Genomic DNA, 24428 nt, shown 5'->3' on the forward strand with positions numbered 1-24428 from the left:
TCTCTCTCTCTCTCTCAATGAGAGTTAAAATAAAGCAATTCAACTCTCTTTCTCTCATCCAAAATCCTTGCGTAGCAAAAAGCTAGGATTTGCGTCGCTCATTATTTTTTTTATTTTTTTGTCCCCACCTCTGCGATTTCCGGAAGTTAGGGTTTTTGGCAGAAATTAGGTTTGCAGGAATTTTAGGGTTTCTGGCAGAAATTAGGGTTTCTGCTGTCCGTAGCCACGTCATCACTTTGTGACATACCCCCCTCTTGAAAGCATTGTAATCGACCGCGATTACGCCTGCAAAACCGACAAAAGCCATAAACCTTCATAGCAGACATTGACTGTTAGTACCTACGTACTAGGAAAAAATGTAGCGAGCAATCACATCTAGGTCCAATCGGGACGTCATCGATGTCCGATTAACTAACCCCTACTGCAACCATGTCTATTCGAGATCAATCAGACCAAAATGCTGCAGTCATTTTGTCTATCAGTTCCTGTACTCAAAAGAAGTCAAGAACAGATCAGTATCATTATCAGGAATTCCATTTCATAAAGTCATCCAGCAGAATACTGTCAGCTCTAAGTATCCTTGAAGCTCAAAGGGACATCAGTGACTTTAGTATCAAAATCAAGGCATCTGTTGACAAAGGAGAGGAGTGACTCCCCTCTTGTGCATCCCACTGCACCAGATCTTCGGCCAAGCTGAATTTTCGGGTTCCGTTTGGACTAGACTATGCTAAACCAAAGCATCGAGGTAAAGTTTCACAATCCGAGGAGTATTTGGTAGGTTCTCCTCCTCCATCCACTTCGCATCAAATGCAAAGGAAAGTTCTTGAACTTAACCAAGAACCGCCTTCGGACTTTACCTTTAGTCTTCATATCCTTATGTGCCAAAATCTGTTCAGGAACAAGGATCTCCTCGTTTTCTTCCACTTCGGGTTGCTCATCAGGCTCCCCATCATCAGGCACATCACCTTTAAAAGGTTTCAAGAGACTCACATGGAATGCATTGTGAATCCTCCAAGTATTTGGTAGTTTCAATCGGAAGGAGACATCATTTATCTTTTTAGTAATCTGGAAAGGTCCGTAGTATCGCATACTAAGCTTTGGAAAAAGCCTCTCCTTTCCCTTTTTCTTTCGTAGGCCTGCCTTCTCAAAACGTAAGAACACCCAATCATCCTCCTTCAATTTCATGTCGCGACGATGGCGATTCGTTGCCTTTTTCTGTCGTTCTTGAGACTGCTACAAAGTCTCACGAACCTTGGCAAAAGCCGTATCCAAATCTCGCGAATATTCATCCGCTTCAAATATCTAATCTTTCGTGCTCAGGAAGGATGGAACCTTCGTAGCACTTTCAACAATCTCAAATGGCGTCTTCCCTGTCGAAGAGTGTATCGTGTTATTGTAGGCAAATTCCACTAAAGGTAAGTTCTTTTCCCATTGAGTCTTCTGATCCGAGATACAAGACTTCAATAAATCTAAAACCACTGAATTGGCAATCTTAGATTGCCCGTCAGTTTGCAAGTGGAACGATGACGAGAACTGCAACCGCGTGCCAATGTTCTCCCAAATTGCCTTCCAAAAGAAACTCATAAATCTGGGGTCTCTGTCGGAGACAATCGTCTCAGACGTTCCATGTAATCAGAAAATCATCGTGATCATTCTGTGTTCTCGGGAGATCAAAAATGAAATCCATTTCAATATTTTCCCAGGGGCGGGTGGGTATGGGTAAAGGCTGTAACAATTCCTGTGCCTTATGCCTATCAAACTTGACCTTCTGGCATACTGTGCACAAACTTTTGCACATCCTTTTTGAGTCTCGGCCCAAAGAAGTATCTCTCTACCCCCTTCATGGTGGTAGCAATGCCGCGGTGACCCGTAAAAGGTGGACAGTGGCATTCAGTCATAACTTTTTCTTGCAACGGCTGTGTAACGCACAACATAGTCTTTCTCATCAAGTGGCCTTCCCGAAGGGAGTATCCAACTACTGTCTCCCCATCCCGTATCCGTGTGAAAATACTTGCATAATCTGTATCTGTGGCATACTGATCGACCATATCCTCGAAGCTCCTATGATGTATCGCGGAAATAGCCAGAACCAACGGCTTCCGAGACAAAGCATCTGCCACCACATTCTTCTGTCCCTGCACATGGACAATCTGGAAGTGAAACTGTGACAAGATGTTCGCCCACCGCATCTGCTTTTCCGAAAGCTGCTTTTGTGGCAAGAAGTAGCGCAAACTCTGATGGTCTGTAAAGACAGTAAAAGCCGCTCCGAGAAGGTAATGCCGCCATTGAGTTAGAGCATGGATAACCACCAAAAGCTCTTTCTCATAAATCTGTGCTGTCATCTCCGGCCTAGAGAACAATTGGCTCTCGTAAGCAATGACATGGCCTGCACCCAGACTACGACTATAAGCATCACAAAATACTTCAAATGACTTCTGCAAGTCCGGCAAAGTCAAATCTGGTCCTGTAGTCAATTTCTTTTTCAATGTCTGAAAGGCAGTCACCTATGTGGATCCCCACGAGAAAGGGACTCCTTTCGGTATCAAGTTATGCAAAGGGGAAGCAACCTCTGCAAACTTTTGAATGAACCGTCTGTAGTACGAACACAGTTCCAAGAAGCTTTCAACTTCATGGACATTCTTCAAATCGGGCCAATCACGGATAGTGTCTATCTTGGCCGGATCCATTTGCACTCCTATTGCTGAGACAAAGTGTTCCAAAAAAAATGTATCTCTGAAGCATATGATCTCTTTGTTCTGCTTCATTCTTGGAGAAAACAATGATATCATCAAAGAAAGTGTCAACAAATAGCCTGTACTCTCGAAAAATCCCGTCCATCATCCGGTTTAAATGTCGCAAGAGCATTGGTTAAGCCAAAAGGCATCACCAAAAAAAACTCAAATATCTTAAAAAGTAGTCCGGAAGGCTATCTTGTAGACGTCTCCCGTCGCGATACGGATCTGATGATATCCACTCTTCAGATCAATCCTGCTAAAGCACGAGGATCCCTGTAACCTGTCGAGTATATCATCGATCCTAGGAATCGGAAATCTGTTCTTGATGGTGATTTTGTTGAGAGCTCTATAATCGATGCACATTCTCCAAGATCCGTCTTTCTTCAAATCCAACAACAGTGGAGAGCAATACTATGAAGTACTATGCTGGACAAGACCCTTTTCCAAGAGGTCTTTCACTGGGTTCATAATCTTTTCATTCTCTACTCGGCTCACACGGTAAGGTGGCCGGTTCGGTGGCGTGCTTCTAGGTATCAGGTCAATGGTCCGATCTTCAGGCCCTCTCAAAAGCAATCGGCATGAGTGTGGAGAAAAATCTTGGTGTTCTTTTGATCAGGTCAAAACATATTCAACCTTTATCCATCGTTCAGTTCTCTCCCAAAAGAATGAGTAAAGAAACTGAAGTTCATCAAGTACAATTCTATAAGTCCTTCATTTATCAAAGTCGCTTTCTCGGCTCGGTAGTCAGCCACAGCGTAGTTCTTGTGGTACCAAGGGATCCTGAGTAGAACGTCACTCGCGTGCCCTGAACACCCCTGTCATTGCAAACGACGTTTGCCAATGCTCGGTGTAATGGCAACATCCCATGCGGGTGCCAGTCGAACTACCTCCGCTTGTGGCGTCAGTCTGTCGGGCGTAATTTCCAAATCGAGCCGCCAATTCCAAGTGAAAAGAAGTTGGCCTTGGCTCCATCAAAAGAGCTTCTCGATCCTTCACTTTGCCCCAAAAGCGGCAAAGTTTGTTCTTTCATTCATTAGATTCGGTGCAGGTCCCACGCCTTGTGGTACTAGTTCTGCTTTTCTATCTGCCTTTTCTACCACGTTCCTTAGTTGCTCTTGAACTCTCAGGCCTGTCGTCGTCTTTATCATTCTGTTCTTTCTGTGCCTTTTTAGGGAACTTTGCGGAGATATGTCCATGTTCGCCGCATCCAAAGCACTTCCCCTCTCTGATGAAGCGAGCTCTCTCCTCAGGAGTAAGCTTGGGTCGTGCATCCTTTTTCTCTGGGTTGCTCTTTTTCTTTCTACTTTCATTCCCAGAAGTCTGTTCGGCTCGTTGTGTCATGGCCTCATCTGTGGGGTAGGTCAAACTGCTAGAGTGAATGGCAAAGCCCCGCTTCGCATGACTCATCAACTCTTGAATAGAAGCTGACTTCTGTTCCAATCAGTGATCTCAGATCTCTGTAGGTAGACCCAAGGTGAACCGCTCAATCTGTTCTCTGAACGAGATCTTCTTGAATGAAGAGGCGGGTAGAAAAGAGCTCCAGAATCTTTCACAATAAGCATTGATTGTATCTTTCTTCGTCATCCGAAGATGGTTCCAAGCAGCTCGTATATCACGTTCATATTCTTGCGTCAACCAAGAAGAAATAAAAATCTGTTTAAATTTCAGCCATTTAACTGGCGCAGTCTTGTTTAAAAGAAGCGTGGACCACCAAGTACGAGCATTCCCCTTAAGGTAAGAGGTAGCTCTCCGAATCTTGGAGTGGTCTGAATAGCGTCCTCCCGCGAAAGCAATGTCAAATTGCTGTATAAAAGACAAAGCCTTTGAAGCATTTGAGTATCCTGAAAAAGTATCAAACTTGATCGTGGCCACCTTCCTTAAATTCTTGGACTTTCTTGCTTTTATCTTCGAGAAAGTCATACTGGTTGGCTTTGTAAAAATTCTTCTTGTTCTCATAGAAGTTTCCATCATCAGAATCTGAGCTGTCTGTAGACAGTCCTCAGTAGAACTGTCAGTCTCTGGGCGAGATTTAGTCTTCTTTGTCTTTTTCTTGCCCTTTCCGAAGCTTTGTTTCTTGCTTCGCTTTTTACCTTTTCTGTCTTCTTCGCTCGAATCTGAAGAGCTAGAAGAACTGTCAGAAGAAGAAGAGGAAGAAGAAGAACTGGGTACTCCTTCAAATCGAACACGCTTCTTCTGTTTCTTTGCCTTGTCAAATGTCGACTGACGACCCAAATATCCGGGGAAGTCAGTGCTTTTCTTTTGCATTTTGCCGTGCTTTTTGGCTTTCTTTTGCGCGTCAAAAAGCTGAGCAATCCGTGCATCAACCACCTCTTGTAATTCCTTCTTTGAATACTGTTTGTGATCATAAAGTTTCTTGAGAGCGGGTTTTCAGTGGTGGTGTAGTGGTTTTCTGCCACTGTTCATGCACTTCCTGAAAAGAAGTCTCGCTCATATATTTTGCCAATTTCGGATCCTTCGCAAAACTGTGTCCATTACCTCTTTATATTCAGGGTTGCCGTCTCCACAACGGCCTTCTCTCTGTCGAGTAGAGTAGTGCGGAGGGCCTCGGAAGAGGGTGGCACATAGCGTGCCCCATACTCTCCAATCCTCGTGCATACAGTCTTGAAGTACTCAGACCTACACAGTACAGACAAGAGGTGTTAGGATTTACTATTTAGATGAGAATGAGAATCAAGATGATTGATTGTGAGAAAATGATAGTAAGTCTTACCGAGCCTTTATGAAGGGAATGTGATCATGATAGAAAAAGCGGGCAACACTTGCATCCACATCCTCCTTCCTTTTTGGATCCCAAGTGGTATATAGGGTGCGTTGGTGAGATTTGGGAGTGGAGACCGGAGTAGTATTAGGCATTGAAAATGCCGATCGAAATGATGTCGCCATCACCTTGTTACCGCATTACTATAACTACCGACCGATGAAGAAGGTGTAGAATGGGGAAAACCCAAGTCGTTGGGATCGATTGCGGGACGCTTCGGCTTGGCCGCTTCTTTCTTCAAATATCTTCAACAATTGCTCGTTGACCGCCTTGCATATTGCTACTTGATGTCCCTCTAGCTTAAGGAGGTGAGCACGGACTTTGGTTGTGCCGGATTGTGGTTCAAAGCCACATAGATTGCACTTCCACTCCAGGCCCTTGTGCGCACGCACACACACGGGCACCTCTACTACACAACCCCCACGTACCACCACAGATTGCAGCAAGAGAAAGTTTCCTCCTCACAACTCACTCGCGACCCCAAGCTGAAAAAATTTCAGTTTTTCTTCATATTTTTAATGCACTTACTCTTTGAAGTCTTGACACTCTTTGCACAAAAACAACAAAATCATGTACCCCGCACAACTAGCCCGTATGCACAGAGACAGCTAGCACACACCGCCTTTGTACATCTTGTACAAGCATGCTTTATCTTTCACACAGCTTCCATCACCAAAAAGAGAGAAGTGGGGTTAAAGTCTAGAGGTCAACACCCATGTTCATGGCCTTCTTGATGAGATACACACTCTCCAATCAAGTCTCTAGGCCCTCGCACACACACACGGACACCTCCAGTACACAACCCCCACGCACCACTGTAGACTGCAACAACAAAAGCTTCCCTCTTCACAGCTGAAAACCCCAAGTCACTCGCGACCCCAAGCTGACAAAACTTCAGTTTTTCTTCATAATTTTAATGCACTTACTCACTCTTCTTTGTACAAAAACAGTAAAACTATGTACCTCGCACAACTGGCCCGTATGCGTAGAGACAGTTGGCACACACTACCTTTGTACGCTTTGTACAAGCATGCTTTATCTACATCCAAGGAGTCTAAAAGCATCAAAAACCACTTCTCAAAGACTTTGGGGCGGACGTCACCATTCCACCAAAACACGTCACAACATGGCAGGCTGCATGGACTTACAATGCAAATCGCGCTGACACGCTGACGTGGCACCACGTACGGATAGTCCCACGGGGCGTTAGCTTTTGGGACAAGATTCTTTTAGACTTGATGCTTTTGGCTAGGGGCCTTTATAAGTGTGCCGCTCTGGCAGATTAGCATGGAAGCACTTCAGAGAGAGCAAGGACCCTTGGACATTGTAACTTTTGAAGCATAATAATAAAGAAATACCGAGAAGGGGTGCCAGTACTTCTGGGCGCGGAACTTTGCCGTGCCGTGTTGTCTCTCTCTCAGTTTTATTTAGTTCTTTTAGTTTCTCATGTGTGTTGCATTAGATCTTCGACTTGGAGATGTCTAAGTCTATTACTATGGTATTAGAGCTCAGACGATTCTTCTTCAATGGAGGATCTGATCTTTTTTCTTGGAGCAAACATGGATTCAGTCAACAAATCCTACCAGGAGGAAACTGTTGCACCCAGTCACTCAGGTACATAAGAAAACAACGAGGCTTCAAATGGACATCGACCACCTTCTGAAGAGTCGGAAGAAGAGTATGATCTGCCTCCTCCTACCGAGTACAAAAAGATGGAGATGCAGCGTCAACAGCAGGTCGACAAGAGTGCTCGATAGATGCTTAAGTACTCTAAGGACCCTCATTATGGGAAATTTTGGCAAAGCATCCTCTTGAAGAGGTCTTTCATGTCGGCTTTAAAGAAAAGATCATTATCGGCAGTACCAAGGCAAATGGTGTACTTAGAGGATGAATTTGATGAAGGTGTAGAGCAACGAGTTAGCACACTCATGAAGACCAAGAGGCAACAAACTATCCCGACTACTTGGGTCGAAAATCTACCTTTGAGGTCGCCAGTACGCCAAAGAAACAAGTTTGATCCGAGGGTGTTTCCAGTTCATCCCCGTCCTCTTCTAACAGTTCGGAGAGTTCTTCCTTTGACTCCAACGATGAGGATAGAAAGAACAAGAAGGGGAGAAAGACTCAGAGACTTAACAAAGGCAAGAAGAAGGCAATGAATAGTAGATCCCGTCGACGATCTCGGAAGCACTTTACAGTTTGGATGAGGACTGCTCGTCCTCCGAGAGCTCGGATTTTGATGAGCCAATGTACGCAACGAAGAGGAAATACCTATACAGAGCCAACCAGTACGACTATCTTGAGGACAAGGGCAAGAAGCCCAAGGATTTCAGGGAGGGTGGGCAGGTTTTAAAGTTTGATACGTTTTTTGGCTTTAAGGATACCCACAAAGCCATCGCTTTTATCCAACAGTTTGACATCGCATATTTGGGAGGACGCTACTCAAAGCACTCCAAGGTACGAAGAGTGGCATCCTATCCCAAAAGGAATGCCCAAACCTGGTGGTCTACCCTACTATTACGCAGGGAAGCACCAACAAAATGGCTACGGTTGAAGCGGGTTTTCACTTCTTCGTGGCTCACTTAGGAATACGAATAAGATGTAATCACAGCTTGGAAGCATGTGACGATGACCAACGAAGCACACTCGATGTCACAGGACCACATTTTATTATTTTGTACTTATGTCCTTTCCCCTTAAATGGAGTACACACACATGTATATTTGATTTGTCTTATAGGCTGACTTTGGTCTCTAATAGAGGGATAAAATGGTGTGTGTTTGTGTGTGTGTGTGTGGAGGAGATCGATGAGACCTGCCAGCGACCGATGGTGTACCTCCTGTGATTCAAATTTTCCGAGAATTGTACACCCTGCCCATATTGTATCAGCTCCGAATCATTATATCTCCACACACCCACATTGTGTTGTATTATCCCTCATTCACTACATCCACCTGCTACTCATATCCTACACGGTTCCAGTGAGCTGCTTAGGTCATCTAGTAGTTTAGGATTCTAGAGTAACCTTTTTTCAGTACCTTTTTATTTTTGGTACTTGGACATTGTATCACATTCACCATGTTGTAATTCTTTGGTCTTATAGGTCATTTTGGCCTTTTGAAGACGTTAATATAACATTTAATTTCTTTTTCTCTCAACGGCGAGCATTGAGCTCAAACTGTTTTGAGCTTTGCTCCACAACACCATACATCAACTTTCATATTTTAAAGCCTTGCTCCACTGCCCTCCCTGAGAATCCAAACATTTCTGTGTTCATAAGAACTTGAGAGTTCAGAGCCCTTATTCATGAGCTCCTTTCATGCGCTGCAAAAACAAAGCTCCAAGGCCATCAAGTTCGTAGCCGGCTCTGATATCAGTTGAAGTGCACCCACACCCATAGAGGCGAGAATAAGAGGGAGGGAGAAGAGAGATGTAACACACAGAGAATGGGTGGAGCTCCCTGCAGCAAGCTGTTTTGCATGCCCTTATTGTTCACCTATTGAGGTAAGAGACGAAAGAATGGTCCAGTAAATTTGAATAGTATAGCGCAACATTTCTGTTAGTAAAAGACCATGGCTTACTTCACATGGAGGGTGGGTCCTATGCATTTGTGGACTGACATGTCTAAAAAAAGTGCGACTCCCTTGTGATATTCTCTTTGAGCAAGGGACAGTGGAGATGAGGGACAGCAGGATGAAGGTTTGTCAATGTTGTTTTGATATGTAGTTCCAATTTGGCTCCTACCCAACATTTCTACGCTCTCTTCTTTGTTTCTTGTATCTTAATGTAAACTGCTCAAGATAGGTAGAAACTGCTCTAAGTATCTGGTTTTTTTGATTTTCTGTCCCGCAATTGCACACAGGATAGAGGATCTGCATACTGCTATCAATAAGAGCAAGGCCGTACGAAGAAAGCTCACTAATGACAGCCTTGATTTGTCTTTGCGTTTGGAGGTGAGTACATGGCATCTTAACATGTAAACCTTCACGTTCTGCAAAAGTTTATGTGTTCTTGTTAACTCTTATCTTTTTGTGCTTTCCTGGACAGACAGAGATTGAGTCTCTCAAAAGAGAGATGCAGCTGCAAGCTGAAGATGAAACAACACTTGACTTACTCAGAGAGGATGGGGAAACAGCAGACAATGAAGCTCTTTTATGCAGGTAACACACGAATACCTACTGGGAGAAGTTAACTTCCATTTTTGCTATGTTGCATTTGTGTATTGTAATTGCCAAGTTCAGTATTGTTCTTTTCCTTTCTGCAACAGGGAGAAGGAGCAAGCCTTATCGTCAGAAGAGGCTGATTTATGCAAAGCACAGGAGGATTTTCAGAAAAGGATAAAAGAAATAGAAGAAGAGCATGCAGCTGCTCTTGCTCCCCAAATGCTTCAGCTTAAGGTTTGAAATATGATATCTTGTGTAGTTCATGCATTCCATGCACATATCTTGAGCATACGCTTAAATGATATTGGAGGAGAGTCTTATTGCAGGTACGAGGTGTCCAGGCTGTCCCTACCCTTGCAGATACTCTTCTTGGGCTGGTTCTCATCCCTCGAGGGAAATCTCTGTATTGGCTAGTAGAGCATCTTGCCGTCTGGAACAAATTGGCCCATTTCAGATCCCATTTCTGGCAGCATTTTGGCAGTGGAACACATTAAAGAAACGGCAAGGCTATCATATGGGAAATCCTGGATGAAACCATTAGTTAATTTGGGCCAAGTTCAAGGGCTTTATAGTCTTGTTTACAGTGTTGATAACAAGATCAATCTTTGTGGCATGATGACTAATGCAATATTAAACGGGTATTATGGTAGGACTCAGGCTGCCAGCTTGTCATGAATGGTTGATTGGGCAGCACCTCACCTTGTACAGGCGAACAACGTTAATGTTGGTCACAGGTGGGGACTGCACTGCTGATGAGAAGCAACAAGTAGGCAAGTATAACATTTCAGCACAATGCTTAGTTTGTAGAAATGAAACCTAATAAATTTAGACGAGAAGCAACAAGTAGGCAAGTATAAAATTTCAGCACAATGTTTATTTCGTAGAAAAGCAACCTAATTATTCTAGACGAGAGACAATGCAATCGAGCAGTCAGGGATGTTGAACTGCTCTATTGAGTGACATGATTGATTAGAGGTGTTATTTATTGAGGTACCATAAGTTATTACATACTAGGAATTTATATGGGCTGAACTGGATAATTGAGTACCTTGCTCAAAACCCACATTGTACACAACATTTTTTTCATGATGAGCTCATCAGGGTGGATTCAGACGGCGTGGCGGCAGCACAAGCTCATTTGTGAGACTTTTCTACCCCCCGTTCACAAAGCACAGCGGCAACAGAGCTCTGGCAGCAACATGCAGTGTAAAGCTGCAGCAGATCTACGGTGCTGTTGAGTTCGCGCCAATTTCAAGCTTTTTGAGCTCTACGCGTGGAGACACGGATACCTCTGCCGCGGGAGCTTCTCATCTTCCGAGGGGGCAGGGGGGTCACCAAATGAATGGTGGACCCGGAAATTGTTTGCTTTTTCTCCAGCCAATCAAACCAGTACACGGAGCTTGTGTCTTCTCTACAGCCGGGTCGTCTGAACCCAGCCTTAGATAGTAGATTCAAAAGAGACACAAGTTGATTTCGCCTTGATGCTTGTTTTTACCTCAGTTTTTTTGCAAAATTGGCTAAGGACTGCTTGAAATTGTCCTAATAACTAATCAATGCGTACTCTTTTTACAGCTGGACACTGAAGCTTTAAAGAGACAAATTCAAGAAGGCACCTCCAAAATGGAACAATGCAAAAAAGAGGTATTACCAAGCATTTGCTCTGTATTTTGAGAATGTATCTAAAAGAGCTATCATTAGAGTGTTTAATTTTGTGCTGATCCTGTGAGCCTTTAAAGGCTATCGATATTTAACATCTTTTTTTTATACGCAATTGAGAAAGCTCTGTTTGAGTTGATATTTCTGTGGTGTTTCCTGCAAGAGGATTTGGTTCCTGGGCCTTATTTGGATCCATCAGTTAGTGCTCGAGCTCATATGCCGAACTGTTAAAGCTATTTACTTATTTCAAGTGCACCTTGTTGTTCCTTATTTGATAGGTGAAGTGATCTGAACACTAGGGTCTTTTGTTATATACCTGGTGAGCATTTTCATAAACTATTGGGCCTTGATGCATCTTCTCTAGATTTAATCCCTCTCCTCCTTCCAACTACAACCTCAGATGCATGCCCTTGTCATTCCTGTAGACCTTATCCCTCTCGTCCTTCCATTGTGAATTCAACTACAACCTCAAATCCATGCCCTTTCCATTCCTGCATGCAACGTTGATAGCTTGTTCAAATTTGTTAGAGATTAAATTAGAAATAAGTTTCTCGCTGTCGTAACCTGTACATAAGGGGCTCTCTCTCTCTCTCCATCTCAATACTTTTATTGTAGTTATGTTTGTCAAAGGAGTGATTTTTGAGCAATGTCTTATATTAAACTTATATAACTATGGATAACTCATGGAAAAGGAAGTTTATGTCTAACAGATTGAGGAAGCAAAAGCAAAGCTGGCTCAAATTTTCTCAGATATAGAGAATGTGCAAATTCAAAAGAAAAATGATTTTGAAATGCTATCAAGTTTTGATGGAGTGCCCGAGAAACTTCGCAAGCAGGTCACAAGTTTCAACTTTTTATAATATCTACAATAGTTTGTCCATGTACAAATCTGCGCATTAGAAAGGTATGGGATGAATACATGGGCATCAACTAAAAATGGAATGGCCAGAAATTGTTCATCTTGGTGGAAGGAAAGGACGAATCGAAGGTTGTGACAAGATGTTTCACTGTGATAGAGATGCCAACTTTGTTGAACTTCTGTGGAAGGTGAAAATCACATGAAAGACCCACACCATAAATCATTGTCATAGCCAAGAATAGAAACCTCATACTGAATGTCCAATTTCTTGCAAACAAAGCTGCTTGATCCATTTGGCTGAGCATCTTACATACATAAGACTTCAATTTCAAGATCATGGCATGTGATAGCTATATGAAAGAAACAAAGAAGAATTTAGCATGCCTTCAAGAAGTCAAAATGACCGATGAGAGTATAGGAAATAGTGCCTAAGGGAATTTGTTACCAGTAGATGTATCTTGGGTTCGTTGTGTTTTATTTCATTCATTTCTTTTCTTTTAAGCTGTATAACATAAGCGACAAGAGTGGAGGTCCCATGGTTAGTGAGTGACTGGAGTCCCTTGTTGACATTGAAATCAAGGTGTGTACGCCAGTCCATGAGGGACAACCTTTCTTGATAAAGTGAGTCATAAAGTTATGTGTGAAATTGATTAATGAGAGGACAATATGTATTTTGGACATTTGAAATTCATTTATCTCAAGTTAGAGACCTTATTCATGTGGGAATTGGGACATTTGGCAAGAGGAGACTATTTGCTATGTCTAGAAATCCTCTACAAGTATGGGGGCAGTTTTTTTTTTTTTCCCGAGAAAAAGATCTTTCTATTAGTTAATGAAACTACAATCATAAGGGGGAGACTGTCCCAATGAAAAAACAACACATGTACAATGAGGCTAAATCAGGAGATGGGAGGAGGGAAGAGACACACACGTGGACGGTAGCGCCATCTCACCACACCCTGGACCATGGTGAAAAAAGGCCTGGGGCGCCAGAGTCGAAGGAAAGCCTCTCTACGCTCCCGCATGTGGTCGGAGCTGCCCTGGAGTCTCTCGAACTGTCCTCTGAGAGTATGGATCAGCTCTAGCCAAAGGTCACGAACTGTCTCTGCTGGTGGTACAGGGCGAGCCTCAGAGATGCGGAAGCAGCGAGCCCGCGAGATGAACCAGAGTGTCAGGCCGTAGATGAGCTCCCAACACTCCTCTCTCTCAGTGCTCCACTCCTGTGGAGTAAGCTCTGTAGCAGGCTGGAGTGTACGTCGACCCCCCTGCATCACTATCATCGTGCTGGTGGAGGATAACTCAAACTGAAGTGCCGGGCCCGTGAGAATGGACCAAGCAGTTGCCCCCTAAGTGTACCGCCGTGCGGTGGAAAGAGCTGGCATTAGCCGAAGGACACGAAGCCAAACCTGCTGTGCCAAAGGACAGTCCCAAAGACAGTGACCCTGACTCTCCACAGGATGGTCACAAGCTGCGCATGCTGCCGAGAGACCACTATGTACAAGCCAACTCCCAACTGCCGTAGCTCGATGTGCAACCAGCCACTGGAACAAAGTGACTCGCCGCGGTTGTCTGGAGTCCCACAACCTCGCCCAAAAAGCTGACAAGAACTCAGCTGTAAGACCCTCCTCGTGCCAATGAGGTGCTGCAGCAGGACGAGCCTCTCTCTGCGTTGCTAGTATGTGACGTCCCAGTCGAACAATGTACTGAAAGAAGGGGACACCTGGAAGGTCGGCTGAGGAGAAAGGGTCCCTCCAAAACCACTCTTCAAGATCCCACTGCACTCGTGCCAGTGGACAACTAGCGTACCCTTTGTCTTATAATTGGGCCAACTTCCAAATCAAGCTCAAGGATTGCTTTATGCCACTATCACAAATTGTTGACGTGTCAAGCCAGTGAAGAACGGAGCCGACTTGTAGATCTCGGTCGAGGGGCCTAAACCCTAAGAGAAACAACAGAAGTAGCAGAAGAAGATCCTGATGCCGTGGTAGCTGTTGTACGGAATTCCGCATTTTGCGTTGGCCTGCTGACGTGGAAAATTGTACGGATTGTTACCTTTCACGCTGGCTACTGACGTGGCAGAGGTGTACGAATTCCTGCTTTTTGCGCTGGTAGTCTTTGAGCACCTGCTTTTGAAGACCCAATTACTTTGGAGTTTGAAAGATTTTCATTTAACTGCTTTTAATGGCCAAGGGCCTTTAAATATGAGCCAAGGGCTCATTCTCTGGCATGCTTCAGTACGAAGGTGCAGAGAGTGGAGTATCGGCATTGTACTGAGTTCAAATAATATAAAGAAATACAGAAAGGGGCGTGCACCAAGGTTTGGGGCCAATACTCTCTGGGGTGGAACTTTGCCACTCCCCTTGTCGTCTCTCTTTTTAAGTTCAGTTTTTATTGAAGTGCTAAAAGTGTGTTCAGTCTGTTCTTTTTTGTTGGCACATGGTGCCCATCTTGTGACGGTGGTATCAGAGCATCAGGCGTGTGCTTTTTTGAAAGTCTACCGATCGTACATAAGAACAGACAGAGCAAACCGGCGCTTCCAAAGGCTACTTGAATTTTATTTGAAGAATCTTCGTGTTTCGACCCTGGACTGACATCGGACGCTGTCCCGTCTTCATCGCTCTGTCTTACAGGGCATAAGCCAAAAAGATCACTTGCAAGAGAAGGATCCAAGATTTGTTTCGAGCTGCTGTTTTTCTTAGATGTAGTGTCATGTAGTGGTAGAGGTCTATAGCTACCAAGCCACACACTCCTAGGACTTGGCAAGCTTTCAAGAAAATTTTTGTGCCAAGTTAACTGTTATATGGTTTTTGACATCTTCCTCCGGAGTGCAACTTGTGGCAGAGTGGGGTATCATAAAATGCTTGCCATGGAAACCCTAGCCGTTTATGACTTGAAATTTCTCGACATCTCTCAGTAGGTGTCTCTTCTCGAGTTGATAACCTTGGAGGTCCAATGTGATTGCTTTGTCGGACTACCATCGCCACTAGAGGAACATTGTTTGTCCAAGAGTTGATGGACCATGCTATGGACGGCTATGACCTTATGGAAGGAATCTAACCCTAATTTTTGGGTGCAGGTTTCAGGATGGAAAGTCAATGGACTTCAAACTTTTCGAGCTCGGATGATGTCGTGATTTCTTTTTAAGTTTGAGTTTTGTTTGAGAACTTGTTTGGCGATCCTGTTTGGTGATTCTGTTTGGAATTTGTTTGCAATGGATGGTATCTGTTTTAAACCTTCTTGGTGCCGACTTGAACTGTTTGACTCTGGTTTTAATACTAGTTTCAATGCTTGGTGATTTTACTCCCAGGTGGAGTAGTGACAAATGATGTTTGAGAATGCTTGCTATTCATACTCATGGCCCGAACCCTTGTGGTTATTTGTGGGGGAAGTATTGAATGTTTGAAAAGTGATGTGTATACTCATGGCCCTCACCCTTGTGGTTATTTACGGGGGGAGTATTAAGAAGTCTGAGCAGTGGTTACTCTCAGCACCTCCAAATGACACAGACTGTGATCTGGGCGGCGTTTGGTTGTAAAACGCCTCTATATCTCATGGCCTGGACCTTTTTAGGTTATTTGCGGGAGGAGTGATGAGAGAGTCATTGGACAGCTCATGGCTTGGACGTGGATGGTTATTTGCAGGGGGAGTGTTCATCATATCCCGGCCGAGGGGCCTAAACCCTAAGAGAAGCAATAGAAGCAGGAGAAGAAGATCCAACCAAGTTAAGGTTCCCGTCCGATGGGGCCTAGAGTAAAGCAGCCCACACATACATACAAAAAGCGAGTAGCTTGATGACGTGGCAATTGTTGTACGGATTTCCGGATTTGGCGTTGGCTTGCTGACGTGGCGGATTGTACGGATTATTTTGTTTCACGCTGGCTGTTGATGTGGCAGAGCTGTACGGATTCCTGCTTTTGCGCTGACAGCTTTTGAGCACCTGCTTTTGAATACCAGTTGCTTTTGAGTTTGAAAGATTTTCATGTAACTGCTTTTTATGGCCAAGGGCCTTTAAATACGAGCCAAGGGCTCATTCTCTGGCATGCTTCAGTACGAAGGTGCAGAGGGTGGAGTACCGGCATTATATTGAGTTCAAGTAACATAAAGAAATACTTAAAGGGGTGCCAAGGTTTGGGGCCAATACTCTCTGGGGTGGAACTTCGCCACCTCCCGTGTCGTCTCTCTTTTTCAGTTGAGTTGTTATTGAAGTGCTACCGTAGTACCTTGATTGATTGAAAGAGGATTAAAGAGAGCTCAAGCAAAATGGGACTCCAGTGGTGTCTTTTTCTAATCGTATTTTTCAGTTAGGTGTTCGATTTCGCAAGTTAGATGAGGATGGCAAAAAGGCTTTCCTTTTTGGTTTGGACAAGTACATCAAATATGACGTGAGAGTCTTATGACCCACTGATTGCAATGAGGCCATCAGGATCGCTCTTGAGCAAGAAATGAAGCACAATAAAGGTAAGCCTAAAGAGAAGGACAAGTCACCTTCAAGTACCCCACAGAACTCTCAAAACCCATAGAAATAGTAAGAACAACGGTAATTCTTCGACTTCTCAATCTTCTCTACACCCAAGGCACATAAATTTTCACCTAATTGTGATAATGAAGGAAAGGCTAAAATTGAAACTCCTAAGTTGACGCCTGATGAAAAATCTGCTAAGGAAAATTGTGGGAGGATGGTTAAGTCTTGAAGAATGAACCGCTTATGAAAAGAAAGGAAGATGTTTTAATTGTAACACTAAGGGTCACATGAAAAGAGATTGTCCTAAGGAATCACCTAATAAAGAACCCACATCTTCTGTTGGTGTCTTGCTTGAGCCAAGTAGTGCGTCCCAAGTTACTGATGATTATCCTAATGAGTCTCTCATTAAGTGTTATTGTCATTTAAAAGGTCAGCGTTTGGTAATTTTGTTTGATCCTGGTAGTGTGCATGATGTGATTAGTGATTCTCTTGTGAAAATTGCACACTTAGAAGCTACTCTAGCAACTCCCATTGAGGTGTCTGGATTTGCTCCTGGCATGAACTCTTTAATCACGCATGAATGTTCCAATGTGCTAGTCTTTGTTCCACAAATGATATTTCCGGCCACAAACGTGGAGGGTGCACAAATTTCGAGGTTATTGCACACTCCTCGGCCGCTTTGCCACAAGGACACTTGGTGTGCCAATTCCTCCTAGAAGACGAGAAGATACTATACAATCTCACATGTGTTCAGGAGATAGTAGGAAGTAGATAACCTGCTGCTATGACCATGATTGTGAGGGCAATATGTGCAGGTCCTTGAGCTATGCGATGTTGACATGCCAGTGAGAGTGGCGACTCGCGAACCCATTTACTTTTCCCAAGTGCAACAAATTTCAATGGGAATCCATGGAAGCACACTTGAAGTTCTAGACATTGATTAAAAGCTACTCCCAAAATTTGGACATCATTGGTTTGTCCACACAGCATGGAGGCCTTTATTTCAGTACCATACTTTTACTTAAATACGCGCAATGTGCGCATCCCTCTGCATTCTTGCAATGCAAGAAATAGTGCCATATTACTTTTCTTTCTCCTTTTGCATGAAAATTGCATCTCATCGGCTAAAAACTGTTTAAAGTAGGCAAGAACGTCAAGTTCTTGACAGAGGATGATTGTCCACCCATGATATTGCACTCAGTCAAGTTGGTTCTAGCAATTTATATCGTCTCTTCTCTTGTAGATGGACTTCTTTTCAATATGCATAAAGGTGTGTTAAAAGCATTGAAGTCTCTTTGACGCGCTTGATTGAAAACTATTCAATTGTTTTACATAGCGGATTTCTCACACAGCCGATTTTAGGTTGCAGGCAGACGCTCTTCTTAGTGCGGTAAAGGGCCTTCGTGTGCAAGAGCAACGCCAAAACGATAAGGTTATACTTGCTTTCAACTGTTGACTCAATGGAAGAAGATTTTAAACACTCTTTTGGGATTTATGCTTCTGAAATTTCGTGTTGGGGTGGTGTGAGAGAGTCTTCTACTGACAAGCTTATATTTGACATAGAATTCTTGGTGTGAAATGAAAGATCGAGGAGATGGAAAATGAATTGGTCAACCTTCAAAATACGAAAAAGGTCTTAGCAGAGAATCACACTCATTCATGCTCAGAGCTTGAAAAATTTCGGCATCTTATTGAACAGAAGGTAACTCTATATAAATTTACTCAGAATTATTTCATTAAATGCCAAGATAGGTTACGACTACTTTTGTTGAAACTGATAACTTGGCTTGTCTGTGCAATGATTTTGTTCTTAAACAGAGATAACTTTGAGACAACGGATGCGGAGTTAAATACCTCGATACAAGTTAAGGGAGGTATTGGGTGGTGGACTTATGTGTGGAGAGTGGAAAGCCATGAATGTCAACTTCCACCCAAATAGTAGTCCAACTAAGACATCATGTCTGCTAGTCCAACTCATTCCTAGTACAACCCTAGTTCCTGATCCGCATCTCAAGTCCTAGTGAGCCTGGCTCACCAAGCCCAGCCAATGGTCCACCATTGACTTCAGTATGCAATGCAGCCTACCTTGAAGACTGGCTATAGATTGCCTGCCACTACTTGGCTTACCGTTTTGATTAGATGAAAGCCTTAATTGCACCAAAAACTGAAACTGCCAAACATGCTGAAAGTGTGGACCGCTGAAGTATATACAAGGCTGTACAAGTACGGCTATGCCGAAAAGTCGAGGGGAGCGGCCGGGAGCCGCTCCTGACACAGTGGTTCAGCATCATAATGAGAGAAACTTCATCCTCAGAGAGGACGTTAGGCAGTTATACATCTGAGAGACATGGATTGCACCCAGACAACTTGTCTCCAAAGGGATGATGTGGCAGGCCTGCTGCCCGTAGAACGTGCCGGAATCACCGGTGTTGATGTGGCAGTTGGACTGGATTTTATGGAAGTGCTTTTTGGGGCTAGTTTTTTGTAAATTATGCTTTTCAGGCCTGGGGCCTTCAAATAAGAGCCTTGGGGAAGGCTTCTCTAGTCTAGCAGGTCGCAAATTGTAGAGAGCTCTCTTCTTGGTAGTTCACCTTCTGAAGATCAATATAAAAGAAATATTGAAAGGGGTGCCAGGGTTTTGGGGCTAGTGCATCTGGGAGTGGAACTCTGCCAGTCTGTGTCTATTGTGTGGAATCTCTCTCTCTCTCTCTCTCTCTCTCTCTCTCTCTCTCTCTCTCTCTCTCTCTCTCTCTCTCTCTCAGTTACATGGCTTTAGTATGGATCGGCCACCCCCATTTCAGTACTCTTTGGATGCACCCTCCCATCTCCCTCACTAGGGCAGAGATTACTAGGCTCATTAGACAGGACTTGATTCAGCTGGATACGAAGAGGACATGGATACAATCTACACATGAACTAGGTACGAAGATGACTTTCTATAGAGAGCATCTTCTCCAACTCACGGAGGATGGTTTTGGGATCAGACCAGGATACATGGACACTCATCTATCCCATGGGATCCGATGTGCTATTGGTCAGATACGCACATCCTCACATCAGCTAGAGATCGAGACAGGCAGATTTAGAGGAGTACCCGCTGAGTCCAGGATTTGTCAGGTGTGCCAGATAGAGCCAGAGACAGAGCTACATTACATATGTCACTGCCCAGTATACTATGAGATACGAGGCCGCTTTCACTGTCTATTCAGAGAGGGTTTTGGGCCACTTTCTAGAGTCATGAGATACCAGGATCAGAGATGCCTCGGATCATACTTACTAGAGATTCGCAAACACAGAGAGGACTTCTTGAAGAGGGGCACAATGAGAGAGATCCAGCAATAGCGGAAGATTACAGATTTCTTTCAATCACAGACAGAGGAGTCCGAGCAGCCCGAGGCACGAGAGGCATATTGCTTGATCGGGCGATAGATTTGGGGCGGTCCCGTCACCCACGGATGAGGGGGCCCTCTCGACATCGACGCAGATTGCGATAGAGGATCCATACCATAGTGGCCCGACATAGGAGCCGTCCCGACAGAGTGCCTACCTTGGAGGACATTGAATCTCTATAGCCTTTTGGATACTGATGTATATGTATATTATGCCTCGACTGTCAGAGAGCTCCATTGTATCAACTCACCCCTTTGTATTCCCCTTGTATCAGCTTTCACCCCACCCCCCTACCCACTATTTTCTTTTCAGCTCTTTGTACTTTTTGTACCCAGACCTGGTATTAGATCATCACATGTAACCTTTTGGTCTCATAGGTCATTTTGGCCTTTTGAAGACGTTAATATTTACATTTCATTTCTCTCTCTCTCTCTCTCTCTCTCTCTCTCTCTCTCTCTCTCTCTCTCAGTTGATTTGTCTCATAGGCCGATTTCGGCCTGACATAGACGTTAAAAATCTTTCTTTCTTTCTTCTTTCTTTCTTTCTCTCTCTCTCAGTTGTGTTGAAGTGCTAAAATCTGATCCAATTCTGTTCTTTCCAGTTGGCACGTGGTGCCCGTCAATTACAATGTTATCAGAGCTTGAATCATTTGTTATGTTGAGAAGCAAATTAGGCCAACCGTAACAGACAAGATGGCGTTTTTAGACTGTAACGAGTACTTGCAGTTCTTCATCGATGAACTTTGTGACATCTTCTCAAAACACCCTCGACCAATTTTCCTATTTTGCAAAGCTTCCAACAGCTCTTGAATTACATGCTACCACCATTGATGCTTCAGGATTTCCATCCTCCGGCATCAGACAGTGCAAGAGCTTCTTCTTGACAGTCCACAAAAGCATCTATTCCTTGTGGGGGATTTTTAAATGGATGGTTGCAACACTTGATTTTGCACCAACTTTGCCGCTACCACCTCCCCCACGGCCTCTTGTGTTTTACAAGTGGAACCCAAATGCCTATTTCTATCATCCACCTCGGGTACCTACAGTGTCTGAACCTAAAGACTTCAAGGATGGTGGATGTACGGTAAACTTTGCCTCTTATTTGGGAGTGAAAGATTGAAAGAAAGCATTGCAGCTGCTTCAACAGTTCGACAATATCCTTTCACTCGGGAACTACACGGAAGAGTTCAAAATTTCTCAAGCAACCGCTTTCCTTAAAGAAAATACTATGCAGTGGTGGGCTTCTTTAGCCACGAAGATTCACGCTCCAAGGACTTAGCAAGATTTCAAGAGTATTTTTGCTCGAAGCTACCTTACCTCTTTATTTGAAGTACAACTTTTGGCAGAATGGGGTAACTTGAAAATATTGGCCACACTGAAACCATAAAAGATTACAATTAGAAATTTTTCGATCTTTCTTCAAAATGTTAACCTTGGAAGATCAATGTGAGCACTACACTATCGGCTTACTGTCTCCACTTTAGGAATACTATCTGTCCAAGCAAGTCTCTATAATGCAACTGAGGGACCATGTTGCTGTTGGTTACAAACTAATGAAGGAAGGCTTGAATCGACAATAGAAAACGAACAAGCCCCTAAAGAAAATCCTCGACCACAACGTTCTAATTCGAGGGATTCTCGCGACAATTAACTCTGCTAGCGTGACCTCGTCTTACTGCTCACCAACGAGCACTCTTCAACAAGAAGGCATATGCTTCGAATGTACACACTATTTGTCCACACAAAGGGGATAAACCTCCTGAACAACCTCCCGAAGGAGGCGAGAACGAGTGTGGGACTTGTTCCATACATTGCTTCTAACGAATTATGTCGAACTTATGGACGGGCTCATGGCCACAAAGCACTTCACTTCTTTGACCCTAGAGCCACTGAAACTTTCATCCACGTAGAATTTCTAAAGAACATGGATGTAGAGTACGACTGGTTTGCTGGAGGCATTGAGGTAGAGTTAGCTACAAGAGATACCAACACTTGTTTCTCTTATTGGTGCCCTTCCCGTCACCATTCAAGGGTTCCATGCATAGTCACAAGGGACGCGTCCCGAGGTTTGGGGATGGGGCTCAAATGGAGTTTTAGTGTAAGAAAGAGGGCGGGACGGCAGTGGGGACGGTAAGCCCAAAAATGGGCGTCCCTTGTGACTATGGAAGTTCCATGGAAAGGCCGACTTTCACGTCATGGTTGGGGCACAATGACACGCTGTTGAGAATGCCTTGGCATCATAAAAATGATCCTTCCATTCAATATCTGCTACAAAATCATTGGACCAGGATGGCAAGGCAATCATCCTTTGAGTCTAACTTATGGAAACAAATTTTGAATGATTTGGAATTGGGAGGACCGTTTTGCTGCGAGTCTACTTAGGTCTTCGGAGCTAACCCCATGGTTAGCACACAGTGAGGCCACTGGGTTGGTAGCATGCCTCACGTGTCTTGGGGTCCCATGGTAGAGGGTCTAGCCTAAACTCTTGGCAACTAGCTACAGTTTTAAGGCCTTCCCGAGGAGATTCAGACCATCCAGCTACGAGGCTTGAGAGGGGTGCAGAGCATGTGTCAAGATATCACAAAGGCTATATCTGTTGAGTGGCATACCCCACTTGAGGCAGCAGCTCCCAGATGGATGGGGTCCTTCACACGTTTGGAGGTCCTCATAGCAGTTAGGGCGTGCTTGTAGTCAGTACCCTGCATGTTTTTCGAGGTTTAGGGCAAGGGTCGTCTCCACAGAGTCTTTGGAGAGGCACCTGAGGTTGCAGAGTGTTGTTTTCAGAGGATCCGAGTTGTGGGCATCTTTGGGAGGACTTGTGTCATAGATTCCTGACCCGACAGATCTTGAGTTAGGACACTGCCAGCTTTGGGCATGGGAGAGATGCTCTTTGGTACAAGTGCAGTGGGACTTGGGAGAGCGGTTCTGGCGAGATCCTTTCTCTTCAACCGATCACTTAGGGACTTCTTTCTTCCAATACACAGCTCGATTGGGGCGAGCCCAGCTGCAACACTTCAGTGGCAAGAGGAGGGTCTCACAATTGAGTTCTTGCTAGGATTCTGGGAGCGGTTGTGGGACAGCAGGCAGCCAAAGAGAGTTACCATGTTTCGGTGGCTAGTTGCGCATAGAGCTACTGCAGTTGGGATTTGGCTGGTACACAGCGGCTTCTCAGTAGCATGTGCAACCTGTGGCCACCCTCTATAGAGTTAGCTTCACTGTTTGTGGGACTGCCCCATGGCACTATAGGTTTGGCTTCGGATTCTCCGGCTGATTGTACCCCTCCCCGTATTCTTTGAGTTGATGTATTATGTGATGAGGATGTAGGTTAGGCTTACATACCTACCCACTCTAGGTGTCCTCATTTATTTTTATCTTTGTGTTCCCCTAACACTATATTAGAGTCACACATGGATGTAACCTTTTGGTCTCATGTCATTTTGGCCTTTTGAAAATGTTAATAACTTTTCGTTTGTGTGTGTGTGTGTGTAATATGTACACTTACTGTGACAACTTAGTGACGTGGCTGCCCAGTACACACACACACCCTCTTGAGAAAGGACTTTCGGCTAGCTCGTTGCAATGCTGACGTTGCAGTCACCGTACGAACAGCAGGCCGGAACTTGTGGCACGATTTACGGGCTGCTGACGTGGCAGCAGCGTATGGAAAAAAGCAGGGTAGATTTTAGGCCAGCTTTTTTGTTATGCAAGTTGCAAGAGAGAGAGCTTTTGCTTTATTTTCGTAAAGGCTTTTGATTTTGAAGCTTTTGGGCTCTGCTTTTAGCATCCCTTGTAAAAACTTTATAAGAGTCTTTGGGCTCTCACTTCTTAGAGCATCTGGACCCAGAGTCTGAGAGTGAGTCCCAACGACTCGCTGTTGGAGATTAATACAAAGAGAAATACGGAAAGGGGCGCCAGTCTTTGGGGCCAATATCTCTAGGCACGGAACTCCGCCGGGCCAGTGTCGAATCAATTTTGAACTGTGAACTGTTTTGAAGTGATTTATTGTGGTGTCTCGGTAGATTCTCGACTTGGAGTGTCCAAGTTTGTTACAGTGGTATCAGAGCACGGCTAATTTCTCTTGTACAGAAAATCTGATCCTTTTTACGCGGCACTTATGGCTTCAGACAGAGATCAATCAACTTCCTCTGCATCCGGAGATGCGAGAAGAGATCACAAGGAAGATTCACGCGAGGAGTACGGCCCACCTCGGCCTACTCAGGCGGAGATCGAAGAGATGGAGTGTCGACGATTGATCGGCGATGCAACAAAGATGATGCTTAATTTTGCGAAGGACCCGAAATTTGCGAAATTTATGAGCCCGACCTCCTTCGAGGAGGTGCACTCACATTGGCGGCAGACCACAGAACCACCCCTCAAACCGGCTCTCA

General features: G+C 44.3%; 1 protein-coding gene across 3 annotated transcripts in view; it reads left to right on the forward strand.

Annotated features, from left to right (window-relative positions):
- Positions 1–24428, forward strand: part of LOC147436206 (uncharacterized) — a 186007-nt gene that overhangs the window by 48465 nt on the left and 113114 nt on the right. The window contains exons 2-8 of one of the 3 annotated variants that reach the window (XM_086489099.1): positions 9374–9464; positions 9559–9671; positions 9779–9908; positions 11247–11315; positions 12041–12166; positions 18021–18083; positions 18237–18353. In XM_086489099.1, coding sequence (XP_086345225.1) covers positions 9374–9464; positions 9559–9671; positions 9779–9908; positions 11247–11315; positions 12041–12166; positions 18021–18083; positions 18237–18353 — 709 coding nt within the window. The remainder of the gene's footprint in view (positions 1–9373; positions 9465–9558; positions 9672–9778; positions 9909–11246; positions 11316–12040; positions 12167–18020; positions 18084–18236; positions 18354–24428) is intronic. The other 2 variants (XM_086489102.1, XM_086489100.1) reach the window with 2 other exon arrangements.

The sequence above is a fragment of the Adiantum capillus-veneris genome, chromosome 18 (genome assembly GCF_014529385.1).
Source record: "Adiantum capillus-veneris isolate H3 chromosome 18, ASM1452938v2, whole genome shotgun sequence".
Taxonomy (NCBI): Eukaryota; Viridiplantae; Streptophyta; class Polypodiopsida; order Polypodiales; family Pteridaceae; genus Adiantum; species Adiantum capillus-veneris.